The sequence below is a fragment of the Lepidochelys kempii genome, chromosome 18, assembly GCF_965140265.1.
Source record: "Lepidochelys kempii isolate rLepKem1 chromosome 18, rLepKem1.hap2, whole genome shotgun sequence".
Classification (NCBI taxonomy): domain Eukaryota; kingdom Metazoa; phylum Chordata; order Testudines; family Cheloniidae; genus Lepidochelys; species Lepidochelys kempii.
Window position 1 is genome coordinate 20,119,458 of NC_133273.1, and position 21,356 is coordinate 20,140,813.

Consider the following 21,356-nt stretch of genomic DNA (forward strand, 5'->3'; position numbering starts at 1 on the left):
GAGCATGTTACACAGCATATGCATTGCCCTCCTGTATATACTGCCTTATATCTGCTGCTAGTTTTGCCTGGCTGTAGTGGGAAAGGGTAAAGAGGGACAGTCAATTTCAGTAACATATTGAATATTGGCAACTGCAAAACTTGGGAAACATGCATTGCCTTGTGGTAGTAGGAACATCTGTAGAGTCTCTTTGCACCTGGCACCTAACAGTATATACAGGAGGGTGAAGCATAAGGGATGCTAAAAATGTTAGAAGAAAAGGAGTACTTGTGGCACCTTAGAGACTAACCAATTTATTTGAGCATAAGCTTTCGTGAGCTACAGCTCACTTCATCGGATGCATACTCCGATGAAGTGAGCTGTAGCTCGCGAAAGCTTATGCTCAAATAAATTGGTTAGTCTCTAAGGTGCCACAAGTACTCCTTTTCTTTTTGCGAATACAGACTAACACGGCTGTTACTCTGAAACCTGTAAAAATGTTAGAGGAACAGTCTGATCACTTGGCTGAAGTTACTTAAGGACATGTTTAATCCCAGCTATTACAGAGTAGGAATTTTCAAATTAAACATTCAATGTTACTGTCTGTCTGGCTTGTTTTTGATTGAACGATATAAGGGATCTAATCTAATTTAAGGGAGAATAAAGTAAGTGATGATCTCCATCTACCCCCGGAAAGGTAAGAGACCTTCATTTACTGTTTGGCTGGGTGGTGAGGGAAGAAGCAGCAGCATGTTGACTATGGTTCATATTCACCTTCGGGCTGACTGGAGTTTACTGTGTAAATACATGGTGCTTCATGGGGAGAGCAGACTTCTGTGCTGAGACTATCCCTCCTCTTGTAAGAGACACGCTAGTGCTTTAATACAAGGCTGAGAGCCACATAGCAAATGCTATTTAAAACTATGAAAGCCTGTCACCACTGCAAACGTAACCAGTCCGCCACCCTTAAAAAAGTTGTTTGAAAAAGAGCATGTGACTTACTTAAAACTAAATTAAATTAGTTCTTGACAAGTTGACTCTGCTCTTTCATCCCTCTAGACAACACTTGTTGGGACCTGTTAAGTAGAAGTAGCAGGGTTGTACCTAGAGGCCCTTCTGAATGCTATATTCATGTAGCCTGTAGCAGAAGGATAGCGTTGGGGTGTAGGCACTGGACTGGCCTTTCTGTCTCAGCAGTCTATCAGTAAAATGAAGAGGTACTTCCTCACTCATGCAGCTGGTTGATAAAACTTCTTTTTTGGAACTGCTCAGGTGCAACACAGAGGGGTGTATAAGTACCCTAGAGATACTTACATGGAGTTGGGGTCCAGGTGCACTAGGATTAGGGTGACCAGACAGCAAGTGTGAAAAATCAGGACAGGGGTGGGGAGTAATTAGTATCTATATAAGAAAAAGCCCTAAATATCGGGACTCTCCCTATAAAATCGGGACATCTGGTCACCCTAAATAGGATACTGCTGCTAATTTAAAGTTCTATAGTGAAAGTCAGTGAAGAGTACGGAGTATCTTTCCTTGCAAGCTAATGGAGACTTCACCAAGCAGGCTTACGTTACTACAGATTTTCCACTATTTAGAATATCAGGAGCAGAGAAGAAACAGGCATCTTCTCGCAGGTATCCTTGGAGAATGGCCAGGAGGGAATCATTACCATTCACTCTGAATGGCTATTTGATGCTGAAGATTTGGCCATAACCCTCCAATTACTTGCCTTTATTTAAGGGAAACTGGAGCAGAGCTGAAATGAATTTGAGCGTGACCTGAAGTCACTTGTTACCCGGCGTGTAGGTACAGTGCTTTGAGCTGATCAACAAAAGCCAAGTAGTTTAGCATGGATATGTGTACTTTCGTACACATATCCATGCTAAAATCTTATTGCCAGGGAGGCAATCTTATTGGCCAAAATCTTATTGCCAGGGAGGGTTTAACAAGCGGAACAGATTAAGATAAGCATGCATTAGCTGATTGTGTCTTTAGGGTACAGGAATATCAAATGGAAGAAGAGAGTACATGGGAATTCTTGAAGGCCTTATTCCAGATTAATTCCTAGTCTAATTTAAGTAGCTGTATGGGCGAGGAATTGAGCTTGCTTTGGTTCAGTCTTAAAAAATTAGACAATTTAGCTGAAGAGACTGGTTTTCCTTAACCCATTTAGATGGGATCCAGAAGACTATAAAACCCAGGAATGGAGGTGGACGAGCTTCAGGAATTTAACTTCACCCTGCAGCAGCTGGATAAATCTTAGCAGCAGTAAGTTTGCTGCTCTCATTGACGATCAGGTCAGTTACTGTTCTAGGCTCCCGTGTGTCTGAAATAAACACTGCTCAGAGCTTGCAAGGAAATAAGTCTCTTCCTAGCTTAACAAGAGAGAATTTAGAAAGGTCTGAAGTATTTCATGAACTAAAATATTCAAATGCAAAGTCAAACGCTTTCAGCACTTTAAAAACTCTATTTGGTATGTGCTAAGTCACTGCTGGCATAGTAAGCAGAGATATATAAAAAGAGTTCATTGACATTTAAATATATTTCTATATGAATGTCTCACAGAACAAAAAAATAAAGTCTTTCCATCACAAATACTGCAGCATTAAAATAAACACTTACCAAAATAAACAGTGAGTGATATACATATATATTTTGGGTGTATTTTTTATATAATGAATATTGTTGCTTTAAGTCACAAAGCACAGTATAAATATGGAATTTCATGTGAATTCATTTTCCCTGTCGTAATAAAAATACATTCTTTACAATTAAAGTAAAACTAGTGCAAGTCCATTGCTGCCATACTTCAGGCCTCCACCCCAGTCACTTGCGTGGCACTTCATACTTAAAGATGACACTGAAGATTTTTCCGCCCAGCCGATCAGCCAACCATGAGTTTTTGATGACTGCAAGTTTGAGGCTCTCACACTGCAGAGCTGCATAGTAATTCGTATGGATAGCGCGGCCCATCCCTTCAATTATAACCAAGTCAGTCCTCCGCTCCCTGACCAGCAGGGCCAGGCCTTTGTCCAGCCGGCTGTAATGAGATGCAGATAGAAAATTTAATTGTCCAGTTATGTCAGTAATGGAGTAAGATCTGACTACACCTAAAACATAGGTTGACCTAACTATATTGCTCAGGGCTGTGAACAATTTGTCACCCTGTGTGACATAGTAAAGTAGACTTAACCCCCACTGGTCAACTGAGGAATTCTTCTACTGACCTAGCTACCATCAGAGGTGGATTACCTATGTTGATGGAAAAACCCCTTCCATGGGTGCACAAAGTATCTATACTACACCGGCATAGCTGCTATTACCTGATAGTCCATTTGGCTTGCAGAGAGCACCTTCAGGCGCTCCAGAGACTTTACCCTGCATGGCAGGCGGATTTAATGTCTACACTGCAATCACAGACTGTGGCTGCAGCTTGTGTTAGACATATCCTAGTTAACTGTGTGCTGGTATCAGGGAAGGCTACAGAAGCCTTCCCAGACCCTCAGGTAATTATTCCGGTTGCTAGCTTGTGCTATCATGGCTTTAGGGCTCCAGTACCTGACTTAGTGCCATCGAAGCTAGCTCAGGTATGTCTACACAAGCTGCACTCACTCCACGATTTCAAGGTAGATATACACTTAGCCAGACCATATAGGTGGTACCGCTAGCGTATCTACAGCGAGTTCTCTCCTTCCATCAGGGAAGGTTAGGAATGGTTGATTTGGTTATTCTTCCAAGAGGGCTATCTTGCTTTCCCCATGCATTGTTTCTTCTTTTAAAGCAATTAGTCCAACAACTAGGGGATGAGAAGGGAGCAGGAGACTCATTCTAGCCCATTTGGAAATACCAATTGAGAGAAACCAAGAGCCACAAAGTTACATAGAGCAGGGCTTGTGAGATGTCCTCAAGCTCCCTTCCCCCTGCAATTTTCTCAAGCCAGGCCTATAGTGCTCTAGCTGCCTTCTCAGAAGACAGGTAGAATGCAAGCAAAGGGTTCCAGTTAACTTCTTTAGAGAGAATGAGGTGCCAAGGCAACAACACGCAGGATAGGAAATAAAGCATTACATCTAGTTCTACAAGTGACAAAGCTGTAAGAAGTCCAATTGTGCCAAGTACAGATGGGGTCAGGATGTTAGAAAAAAAACAAGCACTAGTGGCATTCAGCTTCTCAATGGGCTGCTGGAAAGGATCGCTGTCTTTCTGCATCGAGTTAAAGATTTTACTGCAGCTTTGATTTAATCACTAGACAATAGGAATCTGCACGATGAGACTGAATCTTGGGGTTAAGTCCCCTTTTCTCTGCACCGGGGCAAGGACTCAAGTTAACCTCATGTATGGCAGAGAGCAGTCTGTGCTTGCTACCAAATCCAGTATATAAGGCACCTGTGACTGAGAAAACTACTTTAAGACAAAGAGCCGATCCAGGCAGAACTGCCTACAATAACTACAGGCTTAGGCCTGTTACCCTTAAGAACCAATTTTTCATTTCCGACAATAACCACCTGATGTAGTTACATAGAAAATTCAGAGTAGTTGAATATTCTGAGCCAAAGCTTTTAATGTTTAATCCACTTGAGGGTGAAAGTAGATATGTTTGCTGCAGCAAGAGAGAATTAAGATATCAGACAGACAGCAGGGACTGATCATTATCATCATACATGCTTGTCTGCAGGTTTCAGCAAGTATAATGGATTTTATAGAAATGCTTTCTATTGAAAGAGAGGTTGGGTGGTTACTGTACTAAAGTGCATATCTACCTCACTGCATGGCAAAGGCAGAGAATTTACAATACACATTTCATCCACTGGTAAACATACCTCAGATCTAAACATGGGGAACTGGAGCCTGTTTGTACCAACAGCAACCTCTCTTCCGTCAGTGCAGATCTTTGGAAAAAACAACAAACAAACAAACAAACCACATAATTTCTTTCGCTATCATCTAAACAAGGAAGTCCTGAAGGCAAGAACCCTTGGGAAAGCCAGGCCCACAATGCAGCCAGACTGGCATTAGTCTGAAACAACGCAAGACTTAACTCCCTCCTGCAGACCAGAGCCAAGTTCTAGCTTACTCCATGGAGGCAGATGGGGCAACCTACGCACTGAGGCTGAATTGTGAGTATCCAGACACATGGCTGCAGGCTGCAACGTACCCTGCCACCAAGATGCTCTGTGCCTGTTACTGAGGATTGTTTCTCAATCTTATGTACCTATTCAGGCTGAGTAGAAAGGGGGGCATTTAGTCATCCTTTTCCAGAATTTCACTCTAAACTTACTACACGATTATGAAGCAGTTGCTCGGACAGTGGGGACATATTTCACTCATGCAACCCTAGAAGGGATGCTTTGTACACCACATTAATATACATTTCTCTCGTTTCATAATTCAAAAAAGTTAACACCTGTAAGGATTTGAGTGGCATCATGTAAGAGATCCCCAAGAACACTTAAAATACATCTTTGGTGCTTTATCATCTTATATTATGAAAGCTGAAAGTTTGTGAATTCTAGCTTATTGTAACAGAGTAGTCAGTTTTGAATTTCCACTCAGTTTTCATTAAGTTTCATTTCAGTATTTCCCCATTTATTTCAGGTTCTGGTTCTCATGCGTTAGCCAAATGGGGTTGAGTAGGAGATACAATCATTACAGGAGGTTTCTCTTCTCACTGACATTTAAGATATATTCAATCTTGTGTATATCATGTATTCTACACCTTCAGCATGGACAGTATTTCCTTTTAAGGAAATGACGGGGGAGAGGGCAGGTCAAAGTGCAGAATCTAGTTTAAGTATTTATAAATGTGGTCAGAGCCTTTTTCTTCACACAATTCAAAAAAGGAAAAAAGAGACTTACTGTATAATGGGATCCATTGCTGCTATCCGCTCAGCAACAATTAAGGATTCACTGTAGGTAACATCGTTTAGTGCAGGGCCAGAGTTACAAGCCAATATAACCTGCAGCAAAGAGATCAGAAGATTTCCCCTCTTATCTAAGATATTCACACATTCATCAAAACGGGTGGAGGTGGAAGAATGTCTAGCTGAAATCTCAATTTCAAAGATGATCAAGGTTGTTTCATGTTCTATGGCTGCCTTCAATTGCCCCTGCCAAATTGTGGCTTTACAATGACATTTTCCTAGTTTTGGTTTTCCCTCCCCAATACAGCATGGAAGATCACCACCAGCCACAGCCGACACCCATGCATGCACATTTTCCCGTTCGAATAGTTTATACAAATAGATAGAAGCATGGTTTTTAAATTTGCAAAAACCAATGGTTGTATCAGACTTTTAGTGTATTCTTTTAAAGTTTATTCCACTACTGTCTAATACAACAACATTTTGGATTGGAGTTGCCAGTTTCACAAAGTTATTGCTTTTACCAAGACTTGCTAAACTTTCTCTCAGATACCCCTAGCTTCTCTTAAAAGGACTGAGGACCTCAAACCTAACAGCCATTTATTACTCAATTTACCCATCACCGTTTCTTACGCTCCCTGTCACCACACTCACAACTCCCTTATCAGTAATCAAACACGCAGTCAGACTAAACCCAACATTTAGTGTATTAAAAACAAGAGTGTCAGATTTTTACTGCCATTTAGTAACTCCTTAAACTGCTCCAGCACATTTCAACTAAAGAGATCATAGCACTTTTAATTTATGCCTCCCCCAAATTCCTCAGTTTCTCCTGCAGTAGGTTATTATTAGACTCATTTTATAGCTCATGAGACAGAGGCTGTGATTTTTTTAAGTCAGAGCAGAGATGAATCTAGATGCCAGGAGTCCTGACTCCTAAATTCCCTTACCCATATCACTTGGCCACATTCCTCCCATTTGGTTTATTATTACAATTTCTGGTGCACAGAAGTGCTTTAGCAGATGTTAGTGGGAAGTAGTGTTAAGTCTTTCACTATTAGTGAACACTTCAAACAATTATAAAGCCCATGAAGCATCCATAATCCAGAGTACTCAAACTCACCTCTGTACCTCTAGAGAGTAGCTCTCTGACAAAGGGGAAGACTCCTAAAATGATGTCTATTCCACTGTTATCTGCGAAAATTAAGGCACATTTATGAGGGGGACCTTCCTGAAAGAGAAAACCAGTGCATTCAGGGTTGAGTTGCCAGTTCTCATAAGTTCAATGACTAATTTGTGTTAACTACAAAGATTCAGATCAAAACCCCAGACTCTTAATATCCAGAAATTAATGATATCGTTGGCAAATGTCTGCATGGGTCACCATTATTTGGAAGCAGCTCAGCTCTCCTGCTGGTGAAGAAGGCTATACTGACACTGCTGGAAACAGAAGCCCTATCCATAGTACAAGCAGAGCAAGATTTCCACAACATAGTCCTGCCAACAAGGTTTAAAGTAGCTTTGAACTACCCTATTCCCTTAGAGGTAGCATCTTCAAACTCTGATCAATTAATCCTAGGCCTGTCAACTAAAGTGAACTGTGGCAGTTTGTCACATCAACACCAACTGAGGCTATGGAACAGCCAGAGACATTAACTACTCCATTGTCGCCACTGATCTGGGCTGCCTTAGTACTAGGAAACTAAAATGAAAAGCTTATTGCCTAGTCCCACTCCCCTTCAATTCACTCCAATTCTTAGGCTATGAAAACTTTAAAACCAGTCTTATGGTACTGCAATTCATGCTGCTTAAAGTATTTTTGTTAAACCCTGATTGAGGTTTTGATGAGGAGTAACAAACCTTTGTTTCGGGGTTTTTAAGTTGTAGAAGGCAAGTAATATGTTTTCCACTTTAATAAACACGATCACAAAATGCAAATTTGATCAGTAATTACAGAGCTTGAGGATATCTTTTTTTTTTTTTTAAGATGGAAATTTACACCTGAGACAGTGATTGCATTATGCAACTCAAAAGGTGATCAGAGTAATTTTTATGACTATTGCATAAATCTAAGTGAATAGTTAAAGCCACAATGGACCAAGCATACCTTTAGTCGTTGTATCCACTCACTGTAGGAATCTTCTAGCCACGGGCGCTCTGTAGAGTTGACAAAATCAGGTGGTTAGCATTTTTCCCATGGCAATCTTTGTAAGCATTGTTAGAACAAGTACTTATGAAAAGGCAGGTCAGGTTTATATATATCTGCTTTAACATTAAAACATTGGAGCTCTGGACGATGCTATAATATTAGATTTGTAGGTTCAAAGAATTCTTGGGCTCTTAACTGTGAAAGCAGATCAGTTAGTTTCCCTGAAATAGCACTTGATAAAGAATACAGAACAAGTCATAAGAGATTAGAGTCAGTGTCTCCAGTGACACACTGTTACCCCTCATATAGGATGACTACTTTCTATTTGGTGTTGCTAAGCAGGAGGTATATTTAGAATAGCAGGCAGGAAAAGACGGTTGACATTCAGGCAGAGTCTTTTTGCTGGAGCCTTTTTGCTCACTGGAAAAAAAAAATCTTACATGTTCTGGACTAAGAGGAAATGGGGCCCTGACATCTTTGGAATTCAGAGAGCAGCAATTCAGTGAAGTACTGTAGCATAGTCATCTGGAATAAAGACTAGACACCATTTATTTCATGTGACCTTCCTTGGTAGAAGAACTCTCTCCCACTAGACACTTTCTTGCCCACCTCCATTCTTATATTAACACGCACAGGCAAGATGCCACAGAATGATTCTCTATACCTTGCAATTTTTCCTTGGCTTCTTCAAATCCAAATTGTGGCTCAGATTCCAGAACGCTGCATCAGAAGAAAGATGAACAGGACAGCATTAAACAAGTTTGGACAGGGCATCTATGTGGGATAAACAGCTCTGCAGCTGAATAAACAAAATATCAGATGGGGGTTTTATAGCATCAGTTTTAGTGGGGGTGTGCAGAGATCCACTGGCTGAACAATAGGTGCTTTATATTATTTTTATAAACAAAAAATTCAGAGGTTTTAAACAAGAGCCCTTATGTTCAAAGGAAAGAGCTGCCAGCACCATGTAAAAACGTACAGGCACTAACAATAGGTTCTAGGGAAAGCATCGAATGGTAGCACCTATATTCTCATGTAAACATAGTTATGATTTATATATAATCATGACAAACTGCAAGACAAGCTTTGGATATTTTTGTACAGGAAGCAGTAATTTGCCTTGTTTAATTTGAAGACGACAGTAGAATTGGTATTGAGCATTTTGTCAAACTTTTAAACTAAGCCATTTTAAAGTTAAACTGGTTGACAACATATTGCAGACTTCTCCATCAGCTAGACATTTTAAGCAAAAACCTCCACCACAGTTAAATGGTGGTGTGGATGATGCGAATATGATGGCCTGGTTTAATTTCAAGTGATCAGCAGTGAAATGTTGCAGAGCTCTGCTGGGTTTCTCCACCATCCTTGACACCTTCCCCATTCCCATTAGATGCATAGATATTGCCTGCAAATCAATTCCCACCGAGATAAAATTCCTTGAGCCAGTTGTGAATGCCATTAACTTGGACATCTTCCCTTAATCCTCTCCTCTAAGGGAAGAGAACATGCACTGATGAATAGGTGGGTGACCAGATCTATATTAGTAACTACAGTTGGTCATTTTAGGAACTGAAATTCTGTGATTTACTAGGCTAAAATCGGATTGGCCATGGAAACATTCACATAATACAAGCCTGTTTAAAGTGCTTTCCAAAGAGTGTTTTCTGGAAGGGGTCTATACCAGTATAACAAGCTTATACAGAAAGCCAAAGAGCCAAATCATCCTGGCAGGTGCACAAGGTCACCTCCTGTTGGTTTTAAAGGGGCGTTTTGTATGCACATCTCCCAGAAGTCAGACTCCCTGGGTTTAAGGCAGCTAACCCTGAGATACTGTGAGAATGCGGGTATTCAGGTATCTAGTGCTGACAGGAATGAGGAATTCATTTGTGTGGGAGAGTTTAATAAAGGTTTTCCAGATAAAGATTTAGTCTGAGCAAAGTATTGGTAGATTCCCATTCTATCCAAACTCGTTCAGCCATCCCTAATTACAAACTACCGAGTGAACACGTAATACAGGGTACTAGGACAGCACAGAATAACAGTGGGAAGTACACATTCATCTTACAGGAACATAATGCCAAGCTAAGTGGAACACATATCCAAAACAGTGCTAAAGATGTCCACTACAAGCGAAGTGCGCAAACTTTCAAATGTGAACCTCTGTATTATTACTACTTCATTCAAACATTCATAGTGACATCTGCCCGTTTTAAGGGTTGGTAATGGTGAATTTCCTGCAGCACCACAAGTCTTGCAAATAAACAACCAGCATTTGAAGAAGGTGACATACAAACTATTCCATTAAAATTGGATTGGTGCACTTGAATTTGTTAAAAGAAAGATGGGATATTTAGTGTCTTAAAAATGGTGTTTTTAAAATATTTAGCACCTACTCTGAGACTGCTTTTGCTCCCCAGTCAAAGACATTCCCCGCAAGAAGTCCTTTCACCAGAGCAAACTGCCTCTCCTCCCAGCCTAATGAATCCAAAGATTCGATTACGCTTGGAAAACATTTTAACGCTATGCCATTTTCTTTCTGCTTTACCTGTAAGAAAGATATGAGACATTGGATTTATAGATGAAAAATTCTTACCCATCATTGGTTGCCTCAGTGCCAAGACCACCTCCAAGCATTCTCCTCTAGGTTCATGGCCTCTAATGGACCAACAAGTTACTGTTATCAGCATGCTTAGTATGAACAAGTAAAAATAAAATATCTCCTTGGCTGCTAATAACTGCATTAATGCTAGAAAAAGAGCACAAATTGCTATTGTTTCTTTTCAAGACAGTGACAGGACAATGGATCTTGGCCAGCAGGAAGAAGTAGTGTCAAGTGAGCCATCAAGAACAAAAAAAAACAAAACAAACTAAAACAACCCTAAGCAAAGGCATCCCCATGATAATCAGCCTTGCAAAATGCATGCATCCCCCTTATATTTACTATAAATGTAACAGTAAAAAAATCCCAATGATAATGATTAGACTATATAATTTGTATTCTGAGAGGTTAACAAAATATTTGATTTAAAAGGGTAAAGGGGTGCTGGGAATAGGGGAACAAGATTTTCTTTAGTTTAGATTGTAACAAAAATGTTCAATGCCTTGCAATCACCCTGATTGCCTTTCATGACCCCTGGGGGTAGCGACCCACCAGCTGAGAAACTCTGCCTTAAGCTATCCAGTCCCCACCTCCTCACCATGAGCAACTACCTACCTACATCAAGTTTGAGAGGAACCAAAAATATCTTGAACTTACATTTTTGTCCACCCTGTAAAGCAAGAAGGACTTACCTTTGAATAGGGATCTGGAAAGTTGAATTCATTTAGACAATGTTCCCGCGTATCCAACAAACTTCTAACTGTTAAGGTGCCGTAGGCACTGAAAGAAAGAGTGAGAATGGAGGATCAGCTGCTTCAGACAGTGGAGGAAGAATTGGTTCTCTCCCCATGCCCACCATCTTCAGAATCTGATTCTGTAAACTGACCCAGATGTAATACAGGTGCCACTTCACTATACCCTAGATTCACGACATCAGTCACTATTGTATCTGAGCATCTAAAGCAGGGTTGACTATTACACACAGGCTTCTTTTACTCCAGTGAGAAAAGTCCTATTTTAAAGTGGCAAGGATAGTGAAATTTTGACCAAGAAACTGGCCATTAAACTATTCTAATTACTACTTCTAGGATCATTGCCATATCTAGACCATCAAGTTTTACTGTGCAATAAAAATTAAAATGTCTTTGTTAAGTTCTAGTAATTGTGGTCAAATCAATATGGTTAACTAGGAGCACAGGCACCTCTGAGGCTAGGAAGGTATTACAATATAAAAGGCTACCATACATAAGCTGGTCCACTGCAGTTTGTGCAAGCACAATGAGACACAGTAATGATTAGCTGGACATCTGAATCTAGAGAGGGCCTTAATCTTATTTTTCATACTTTAAGAGGTAATGTATCAGTCCATAGTCTACTCTTAATACGGGCCAAGATCATAAAAAATGGGGGCCTACAGCAAGCTTTACTTATGGACATACAATGGAATGTTGATTCCTACTCTAGGAGACAGTTGTCGTTTTGATTACTTGGGATGTAGAAATATTTTGTTTCCTACTAATGAATCTGAGCACCCTATATAAAAAAACAAACCTAATTTCTTCCAATATGCATCTGTAACAGGGTGGCCTGCCTCTTTAAGGGTAAGGAACCCCCAGGCTAGCCAGTGTGTTCAGATAGCCCCACCTCACCACACCTGTGCAGGATGTAGGACTTAAAAAGGGAGGAAGCCCAGCCATCAGGGGGATGGCAGTTGGATTGCAGCTGGAGAGCTATCTCCTGTAGGGTGTCACTGGAAAAATAGGCCAAGCTCCAGGGAGGCAATCCATGGGCTCAAGAGGAACCTGAGAAGGATGAGAGGCTCAAGCCTGGAGAGGGGTTAAATATGCTTAAGTTAGCTTTGTTTGTTGTTTTGAGTTCTACTGAGTGGTCCCCAGAGATTGACAGAAGAGTGTCAATCTGTTAAATTCTGTTTGAGTTGGAAGGACTTTGGTGCTGGCTCACAGAGGTGCCAGGTGAAGGGATGTTGAATAGGCCAGCCAAGAGAAGCCAAATGGGGGCTTGACAAGTTACAGCTGGATTTGGGTTCCCCAGAAAGGGACTGAACTCTTAAGTGTGAGCTGGCCGGAGGGCCAAGTCACTCAGCCAGACCAACAAAGGGTCTGAACAGCCATCAGGAGGAGGCAACCAAGCAGAAGGCCCAGCAACGCTGCACCCAACCATGAGAGGGCACCAGCTGGTGAGTCACCTCTGTATGCATGGGGCTCACTCTGGGGTAGGAACCTATAAAAGCAGTAGTTTTAACTTTTTATTTCTTATGCATATGACCTAAATGTAACATGTAGGGAACAAAGAATTACAAAAGTGAGCTACTTGCTAACAAATGCATATTAAACATACATTTACTAAATCACATCTAAGTTAACTGTGCTCACTGGAAAAAGCCCACACTTACAAAGGCTGCTGTCTGAGTGTCTGAAGCTTATTCCAATACTTCTGTCGGAACTTTTCAGCTCGCTCAGCTGCATCCATAGAGTCTGGCTGACTGACCATAGCACGATTCACTACCTGGCAGAGAAACAAGGAGGCTGGATTGGAGATAACAAATGCTTCTACCCTCACGTGATGGGTAATGCAACAGTCTCAATGGCTGAAGTTCAGGCTTAGAAATATTTGTTCTGTCTTCTGTAATGTTCAGTGTGTCAATGCCAAAGAACTTTAGACTTGAGGTTTTCCCCCCAGATTCAAGTCATAGGTTGAAGGATATGCAATCAGAGAGGAAATAGGCATCTAAAAATAAGTGCTTACTATTGTTTGAATAATACAGGTGGGGGGGGGGCATTCCAGATAATCCCAAAAGCTAGAAGCATCTGATACAGTATTCTACCAGTCTGCTACAATAAAGTTCAAATCATCCGCTCTTTAGTTAAGATGCGGGTTAGTCAATTGTTTTTATATCCAATAAATTCTTTGGATGGGTTTGCTTACTATGGATACAGGAATTCAGGAGTGATTTATAAACACAGAATCCTTGAAGAGCATGACAATCATGTGAATTATTTAAGTTAGGCCAAACTGTATTCATCTGACTCACACCAGTAGTTCCACTGCAGTCAGCGGGACTGCTTAAAAGAATAAGGACAGCAGGATTTGGCCCTTTAGGCATGATCATCTTTGCCCTCGTTTGTTTGTTTGTTTTTTAAACAGGGAGCATTTTATTGTTTAGAAACCATTCAAAAAAGGTCACAAGAAAAAAAAATTCCAGCTATGCTGAGGTAAGAGTGTCCAGAGAACCTCCACCAATGCACCTATAAGATTTGCTAGAGGGAAGGCTCCATTATCCACCAAGTGTAACTATGTGCTCAAGTTAGCAGTTTGAGCTCATCCATGTCAGCCCACAGAAAAATCTATTTGCCAAGTCATGAAACTATTTAGACACACATTACTGCATTGTGACCCTTACCCCATCCAAAGCCTCCTCAAAGCAAGTGAGCCAGTATTTCCTGGCCATGACATCATCAGTGAGGTCAACAGTGTCAGGGATGTATGTGGATGGGTCCTTTAGCAAGGGTAGGTTAACAAGCGGTCGCTCCAACCGATCCATTTCGAACATGTCAAACTGGGAAGTGATGGGGGGAAAAATAAAGGTATTAGACTTCTCAATTAAATTAACTCAGAAACAGGCTGGTCCAGTAAGATTGATTTGTAATGGGACTAGCTCACAGAAGTTACAGCTTAGTGGACAGCTGCCTTAGAGTGTGCATAGAGTATGGTAAAGAATGTTTCCACAATTGTCAAAGCTTTGCCTTGACATCTTAGGAGTTTTCATTAATAAAAAAAAGCTTCTTATAATCTCCCTATTTCTTTCCCCTTCCCACAAGTTTCCTGGTAAAACGAGAGGTGGGATCATTCTGAAGGGAGTATTCAAGCACACAGCTTTCACTTTATTAAAATGATATTTCCCCCTCCATTTCAGTTCACACATTCCTGTTTGCTGCCCTTCCCCCACAGCCCTTAAACTTATAGAAAAACAACACTGAGGGTCAAATGTTTAACAGGCAACACACAAGCAGTTAATTCCACATGTACAAATATTCTGTTGCACAGTTAAAAAAAGCTAGCAAAGTGCATAGATTTATTTTTGCAAATGAACTGCATATTATGCACACAGTTACCTGTTCTCACCTACGTATGATATGTACAACTTGGACACCTACTTTAAATTTTTTGCCATGTCAGATAAGAACTAGGAAGCTTAGAAACTGAGCGCTCAAGTATTTCAGTGGTTTTACATACAGCCTCTGAGCACTATTGTGTATATGCTACTCCTTATCTAGGTATAGCAATAGGCAACAAGAATCTCGTGTGTGTGAATTCCCAGATTTTTTTATTTAAATATTCTTCTAAAATGTTATCCAAGATTGAGTGTAAATCATACAAGTCAAAAGTGTTCTTTACTTCAAAATTAACATTGACTGCGGCTTCTTTACTAAAGAATTCTACCACCATTCTCTGGAGAAAGAGTACACCACATACAGACAGGTTTTCCACCTGTTGAGACTCAAAATCAAGCTTATGAGTCATATGGACATTACTAACATCTGAAATAGTTCAGTGTACTCCTTCTACTGCTTTAGGCATGAGCTGTAGCAATGGCTACAGAAGAAACACAAACACTGGTTTTTGCAGGTCTAATTGAGGATCTGATTTTTCACTTAGTTGGTTTTAAAACATTGACTTGCAAATGTTGGGCTCTGTTTTCAAGATACAGATTACCGACTGCACATGCAACACTGCATGCACAACTGTTGGGACTCATTTGCATACACACTGATTTGCATGTGCAGTCTTAACAACTGTGATGACAAGACTGACACCCAGTTGATGGTTAACTTTCTTCGGGCGGGGTGAGAAATCAGGCTACAAATTATTTACTTGGGATCTTGAACTATTATTTAAGATGGGGAGGAGTGTGTGCAGGGAAGGTAGTTAGGAGTTTGATAGTTTTATTACAGTCCTGAAGTCCCATGAGGGTTCCAAATGATCTCTCAGGGAAGACAGCTTGTGGTCCTAGAAAGACAGTAACTTACCGTTCCACTTCTTGCACGTTGCATGGGGCAGAGATCGGGTGAAGTGCTCATAAGGCCAGAACTCCCAGCATAATTCTCTCCCCAACTGTACTGGTTGGGATCTGGAAGAACAAAGACAGAGATGCCATAAACTGAAAGTAAGACAGTCTATACCACAAGTGATTTTAATGTCTATATGCCTCTGTTTAGGTTTTAAATAAAGACAAATAGCCATGGAAATAAATGTTTTTTAAAAAGTGCAGTTACTCAACCATCCAGTTAACTAGTAATTTGGGGCTTCTTATTTACTGAATTCGGGGAGGGGCAAGAAACCTTAAGTTTCAGAAATGATCACTTCATCACTTTTTAGTAAAGTAAACTTTAAAAAAAAAGGGGGGGGGGTGTTCTGTCAAGAGAATACATTTTTTTTTCCCCCTTCTGGAATTATCTCCAAGCCCCTATTTTTATTTCCAAACCTAGTACATCTTCATCTTTAGAGCTATTAAAGTTCTTATTAAGAATGCATTGCAACCAATTAGTTTAATAAACTCTTTACAGCTATTTCTAGGAAGAATTGGCTCTTTTGATAAATTAAAAAAATGCACTAGTCAGAGTGTAGGATATACAGCTACAGAAGAAGAATGCCTTGTGTTGCAGGGATTCCTAGTTACTCTTCCCACACCTACAGAACCTCCACCAATTTACATAGCTTCTTAGGACCTTAGTTTTCCATCTCTGTAGAATGGGTATGAAAATTTCCTGCTTTACAGGACTATTATGAGGCTTAATAATTTCTGTGAATGCAGACATCACTGGATAAGTAAGGAGAAGTTTTATTAACCCCAATCTGTCTGGTTCTGTTCCCACCCTAACACAAACTGAGTGGCTTGGCCATACAGCAACTACAAATAGTAGTGACTAATCAGAGAGTGCAGCACCACAGCTCTATACTCAGCAAAAACAACCTGTAACTGAAGAATGCTAGGAGCAGATATGTGCTCTCCAATTATTGAGGCGTTTTTATGGGCAAAAGAATGCAATTTCATAATTCCATTATTTCTACACTAACACACTGGCCATATTCAGAAACTGTCCTCTCTGGAGCAGAGAGAAATCAGAAGCCTGGCTTCTCCCTCTGCCTTTAGAGAGGAGGTTGTTCTTGGCACAGTCATGCGGGGGAGGGGGAAGAGAAGAAGCAAATCTTCCAGGCTCCTCAAAGTGGAGCAAGGAAGTGGAGTAAATAGAGAGCTCCTTGCCAGAAGAAAATAAGCGTTTACAAAATAAATCTGTGCTGTTAATGGCAAACCTATTTGATTAACCAATGATTTACATGCAGCCCCATGAAAGAACCTTGGACTGATACTGACATTTCAGAACACTGCATATACAGAACATAGTGATGCCGTACTTACTGTCTTGTTCAGCTCCTTTTAAAAATGCCCCAATGGCTCCCAGGTAGCCTTCATGTCTCAGGAACAATGCCTGAACCTCTCCCTGCCACAATATGAAACATTGCATTTGGATGGCCCCTGATTGCTAACATGTACTTTGTCACTAATTTACACTTAACACAGATAAACCAGCTAGAATATTTCATTGTATCCATGCTACATTCCAACACACTTCAATAATTTCAAATGGTGCTGTAGGAGGCATGTTTGAAACATGTCTTTTCAGCATGTGCTACTTACACCTACCTGCCCAGGATTATGACACAGCCAGGGAACATGCAAAGAGGAATATGCAGTTTGTTCTAAGACTGAATAATCCTGGAAGTGTAATTAGCCTCTGCTTCAGTATAGAAAGCTACTGCAACTTCCCATGGAAAAGTGCTGTTAATGTCGCGGCATTTGGCACATTCATTCATGTTTGGCAGTGCATCTCTCAAATGTTCTAAACCATGACACTCGTTTCCTTCCTCTACTTCACTCCCTCTCACGTCGCACTGGCTCAAGATCCAAGCACACACTGGAATGTCCATGCAAATGGAGAGAGCCAATACACCTGCGCACGCACACACACTTTGCTAAACCAGTCAGGGAGATATTCACTCGTCAACACCAGAAAGCAAGACCTCCGCAATACAATGCGGGAATCTTCGTGCTAAGGAGGTGTACCCATTATCCACCAATCCCCTCACCTTCCTAGGCAATCAGAAATTTTGTGGAAACTGGGAGGGAGAGAGGGGGGCAAAATCAGCTCCCACCTAAAGGAGCTCACAAAAGAATGTTTTGCGTGGGGTACAGCAAAAGACCAGCAATGACTTCACAACTCACTTACACAAGTGGAGGAAGTTTCCTAAAGCTTTCAGCTAGTCTATAAAAAGGCATTGTAGGGGTATGACAAAGGGAGATCAGAGAGAAACTGAAAAAAGATCCAGAGACCCAACCCTGGAGGGTTGAGTTGAGAATGAAAAAATCTAAGCATTGATGCCTACGGGGTCCAAATACTATTAAGTTTATAAAGCCACCACACATGTAGACCAGTTCCCACTCTGGCAAACCAACAGATCTAAAACCAGCTCTTGGCTTTGGATTTCACCCACACACTCAGTTCACAAAACTTTGGAACTAGGGAAAGCCTCTGTAAAGGGGAAATTACACTTTGAAATGATTTCAGATAGCTATTTTAGAAGGAATGGCAGTTGGTATTTTTTAAAGCTGGTATCAGTTGCAGGTTTTATCTTAGAAGAACAATCGCACACTGAACTTGACAAGGGAATGTGAAGTTTAACAAGAGGAATTGAATAATCATGGTTAATAATCATGCGAGGAAAATTGAAAGGATCAATGCTAAGCAGCCACAGGACAACTGAGATGGTTAGAAAACCCAGACAACTACTCTGCATAACTATTTGCAATTCATCTTTATAGCAGTACTTGACCTTTAGTAAAGGATGGCCCTAGTCAGTGGCCATTCATTATTAATAATCATGTGTTACAGATTCACTGCATTACTTTGATCATGCTGCCAACTTGGTACACTTGAAAACAACTATCTTAAGGTCTTCCAGCAAATTGGGAAAGGTACCCAAGACTTGTTCTAGTGTTCCTGAGAGCTTAGTTTTTATTACCTTGGAGAAGAAGTTAATACTGTAGGTGATTGTGCGCATAGTGACTGGGTGACCCCGAATAAAGAATCCTCCGAAGTAAATTTTGTGTAGGTTATGGAGTTTAGCATAGAGGCAGGCAAGCTGTCCAATGTCATTACTGATCATGTGCAGTAAACTCTTTGCCATATCATCTTTAGAAAATTCTAAAGAAAGAAATAATAAAATACATTAAAAATGGTTGAATCATGCCCAAGTGGACATTCTCATCCTTTCAGTATTTGAAAGTGTCACAAATATTCACACAATCAGCATACTAAAGTAAAATGGACAATAGGCAAAAAAATATAGTATGATCTGTACAGCAAAACTTGGGCAGACTCCTCCCCCTGCCCTGTGTTGGTACCTTTATCTGCTGTGGCAGATTTCCCAAAGCTGCTGGCTATTAGATTTCCACTTAACCCCAGTGTCTGGTAGGCCCCACCATACACATCTTTCACCAGCATGTCGACATTTGTATGCTGTCCCTTTGAAGCAAGCTGCAGCAATTCATCAAATTTCTGAGGAAGAAAAGCAAACGAACAGTGTTACTGCAGGTTTTCTGGATGGCCAGATAATTTTGTCTGAATCTCAAACTTCTGCAGAACTCTTAGTAAGACCAGTCATTCAAAAAAACCCAGCCCCCACCAAACAGGCATTCCTTGTATTTCATATCACAGGGACTGACTACCCACCCTAATCTTAGAGCAGAGCTTCAGAATCTCCTATTGTAACCACTCCTCTCTGAATCAGACCTCAGATGACCAAGTGATCAAGTGACCAAGATATGCAAGTAACTGGTTGAAAGATGTTCCTCCTGAAGACTGGAAATGAGGAATGTGCGAGTGTCCTCCAAGTTTATTGCTTGCAACCCCTTAGGGTATTGCTGCTCTCTGGTGGAGAACTCCATCCTAGACTAGCATGGTGCGAAATGAGACAAATATGTACCTTTCACCCAAACAACTCCCATGAATGGCTCAGAATTCAAATAGGGTTCCATAGGCATATATAAATAGAATGTGACCCAGTATCCCTAGATACTTTGGATTCTATGTTTCAAGAAGCAGATTAGCAAAAAGCCTTAGCTCAGTATCCTTCACCTCACCCTGATTACAGGGATAACATGTTTCATAGACTTTAAGGTCAGAAGGGACCATTATGATAATCTAGTCTGACCTCCTGCACAACGCAGGCCACAATCTCACCACCCACTCCTGCGAAAAACCTCTCACCTATGTCTGAGCTATTGAAGTCCTCCAATCATGGTTTAAAGACTTCAAGGAGCAGAGAATCCTCCAGCAAGTGACCCATGCCCCATGCTACAAAGGAAGGCGAAAAACTTCCAGGGTCTCTTCCAATCCAAGATTCCCCAGCCAGATACCCAGTAAGTAAACTGTAGTGAAGCTCACAAGAGCTACTCTGGATCAACTTCTTAATACTCAGCCGTTGTTTCCATTCCTTTCCTTGTTACTAGAGACTGTTGGTGTAGCCTAGCAACCTTTCAGGTATCAGCATGAATAGAATTCCAGCCAGAGCCTGCCACATAGGCAGCGTACCGATCATCTACTCAGGATGGGAGGCCAAGTGGGCTTAGTTATAGGATGAAGTGGGATTATGTCTCAGAGGTATTTTAGTTCAAAAAGTAAAACTATAAAAGAGGCTGTCTGTCCAGCTACAGAGAACTATTAAAAGGAAGCACCAAAATAAAATAAACCTAGCAGCAGACTAGTCCTGCCTTTCTGGGCTCCCCCACTGCTTACAGTTCAGCTATAAACTCTGTTAGAAGTCTAGACATGTTACTCCACCAAGTCCAGTAAAAGAGAACTTGTGAAGCTCTGCTCTGAGACTAATAAATGTATCTGACAAAACACAGCTAATATAGACTCTTCCCTTTGACCTTTTGACAGGTTCATATGTAACAGTATCTCCTCCTGTATAAGCTAACATTTACAGTCACATGCATCTTGGGACACAGAAAAGCCACATGATTTAAACAGTTGAGTTAAAACACAGCAGTACCAGGTTAGGCTGTGGACTGGCAATTGGCCTTCTGGTCTCTGAACATACAAATCCCCTAAAATGCAACAGGAACTGAGCTACCCCTCTTGCCTCAGATATACTGCAATACTCAGGCTCTCTACTTTGCTACTCTTCAGGACTTTAGACTGAAACTGAACCTGGAGATCAGATCTCAAGGCGTGAGCAGCTCAATCATGTTGGAACACAGGGCACAGAAAAACAGGTAACATGGAGCAGACTACTCAAACTGTACACAGTGAGGGGAAAAGACCCTTCAAGAATAAAAGGGAATTGTACACTGCACCCTCTCCATGCAATCCTAGAAGCTGTAAAAAAAAAAAAAAAAAAAAAAATCCTCTATCCCAGGCAGCCTCAGCCTTTTGCCCACTTGACAGGTATTTCTTTATTGCTTTGTCCCCTGTGTTTCTAATGGGGCTTTTTTTGGTTTATTGCTTGGATTTATGCACCAGTATCACAAAGGATATTATCACAGCTCAAGGGCCCAGGTTTGTTGTTTAATAGTAGCAGCAGAGACAAGAGGGAACAAAAGAGCATATTATAACAGAAAATATAAAAATAAGCTGCATAGTGCATTAATGGCCATTTTAAAAAAATTTCTGTGGCAGAATAGTGATCC

The 21,356-nt window shown here is 40.9% G+C and overlaps 1 protein-coding gene across 2 annotated transcripts in view; it reads right to left on the reverse strand.

Annotated features, from left to right (window-relative positions):
* Positions 1–2,263: 2,263 nt before the first annotated feature.
* PANK4 (pantothenate kinase 4 (inactive)) overlaps positions 2,264–21,356 on the reverse strand; it is a 29,040-nt gene continuing 9,947 nt past the window's right edge. The window contains exons 6-19 of one of the 2 annotated variants that reach the window (XM_073316276.1): positions 19,068–19,221; positions 18,686–18,867; positions 17,025–17,106; positions 15,634–15,734; positions 14,007–14,162; positions 12,999–13,111; positions 11,278–11,365; positions 10,380–10,531; positions 8,651–8,706; positions 7,945–7,994; positions 6,961–7,068; positions 5,833–5,933; positions 4,797–4,865; positions 2,264–3,019 (exon numbers count right to left, since the gene is read on the reverse strand). In XM_073316276.1, the coding sequence (XP_073172377.1) occupies positions 2,806–3,019; positions 4,797–4,865; positions 5,833–5,933; positions 6,961–7,068; positions 7,945–7,994; positions 8,651–8,706; positions 10,380–10,531; positions 11,278–11,365; positions 12,999–13,111; positions 14,007–14,162; positions 15,634–15,734; positions 17,025–17,106; positions 18,686–18,867; positions 19,068–19,221 (1,626 nt within the window). In that variant the 3' untranslated portion in view covers positions 2,264–2,805. The remainder of the gene's footprint in view (positions 3,020–4,796; positions 4,866–5,832; positions 5,934–6,960; positions 7,069–7,944; positions 7,995–8,650; positions 8,707–10,379; positions 10,532–11,277; positions 11,366–12,998; positions 13,112–14,006; positions 14,163–15,633; positions 15,735–17,024; positions 17,107–18,685; positions 18,868–19,067; positions 19,222–21,356) is intronic. The other variant, XM_073316275.1, reaches the window with a different exon arrangement.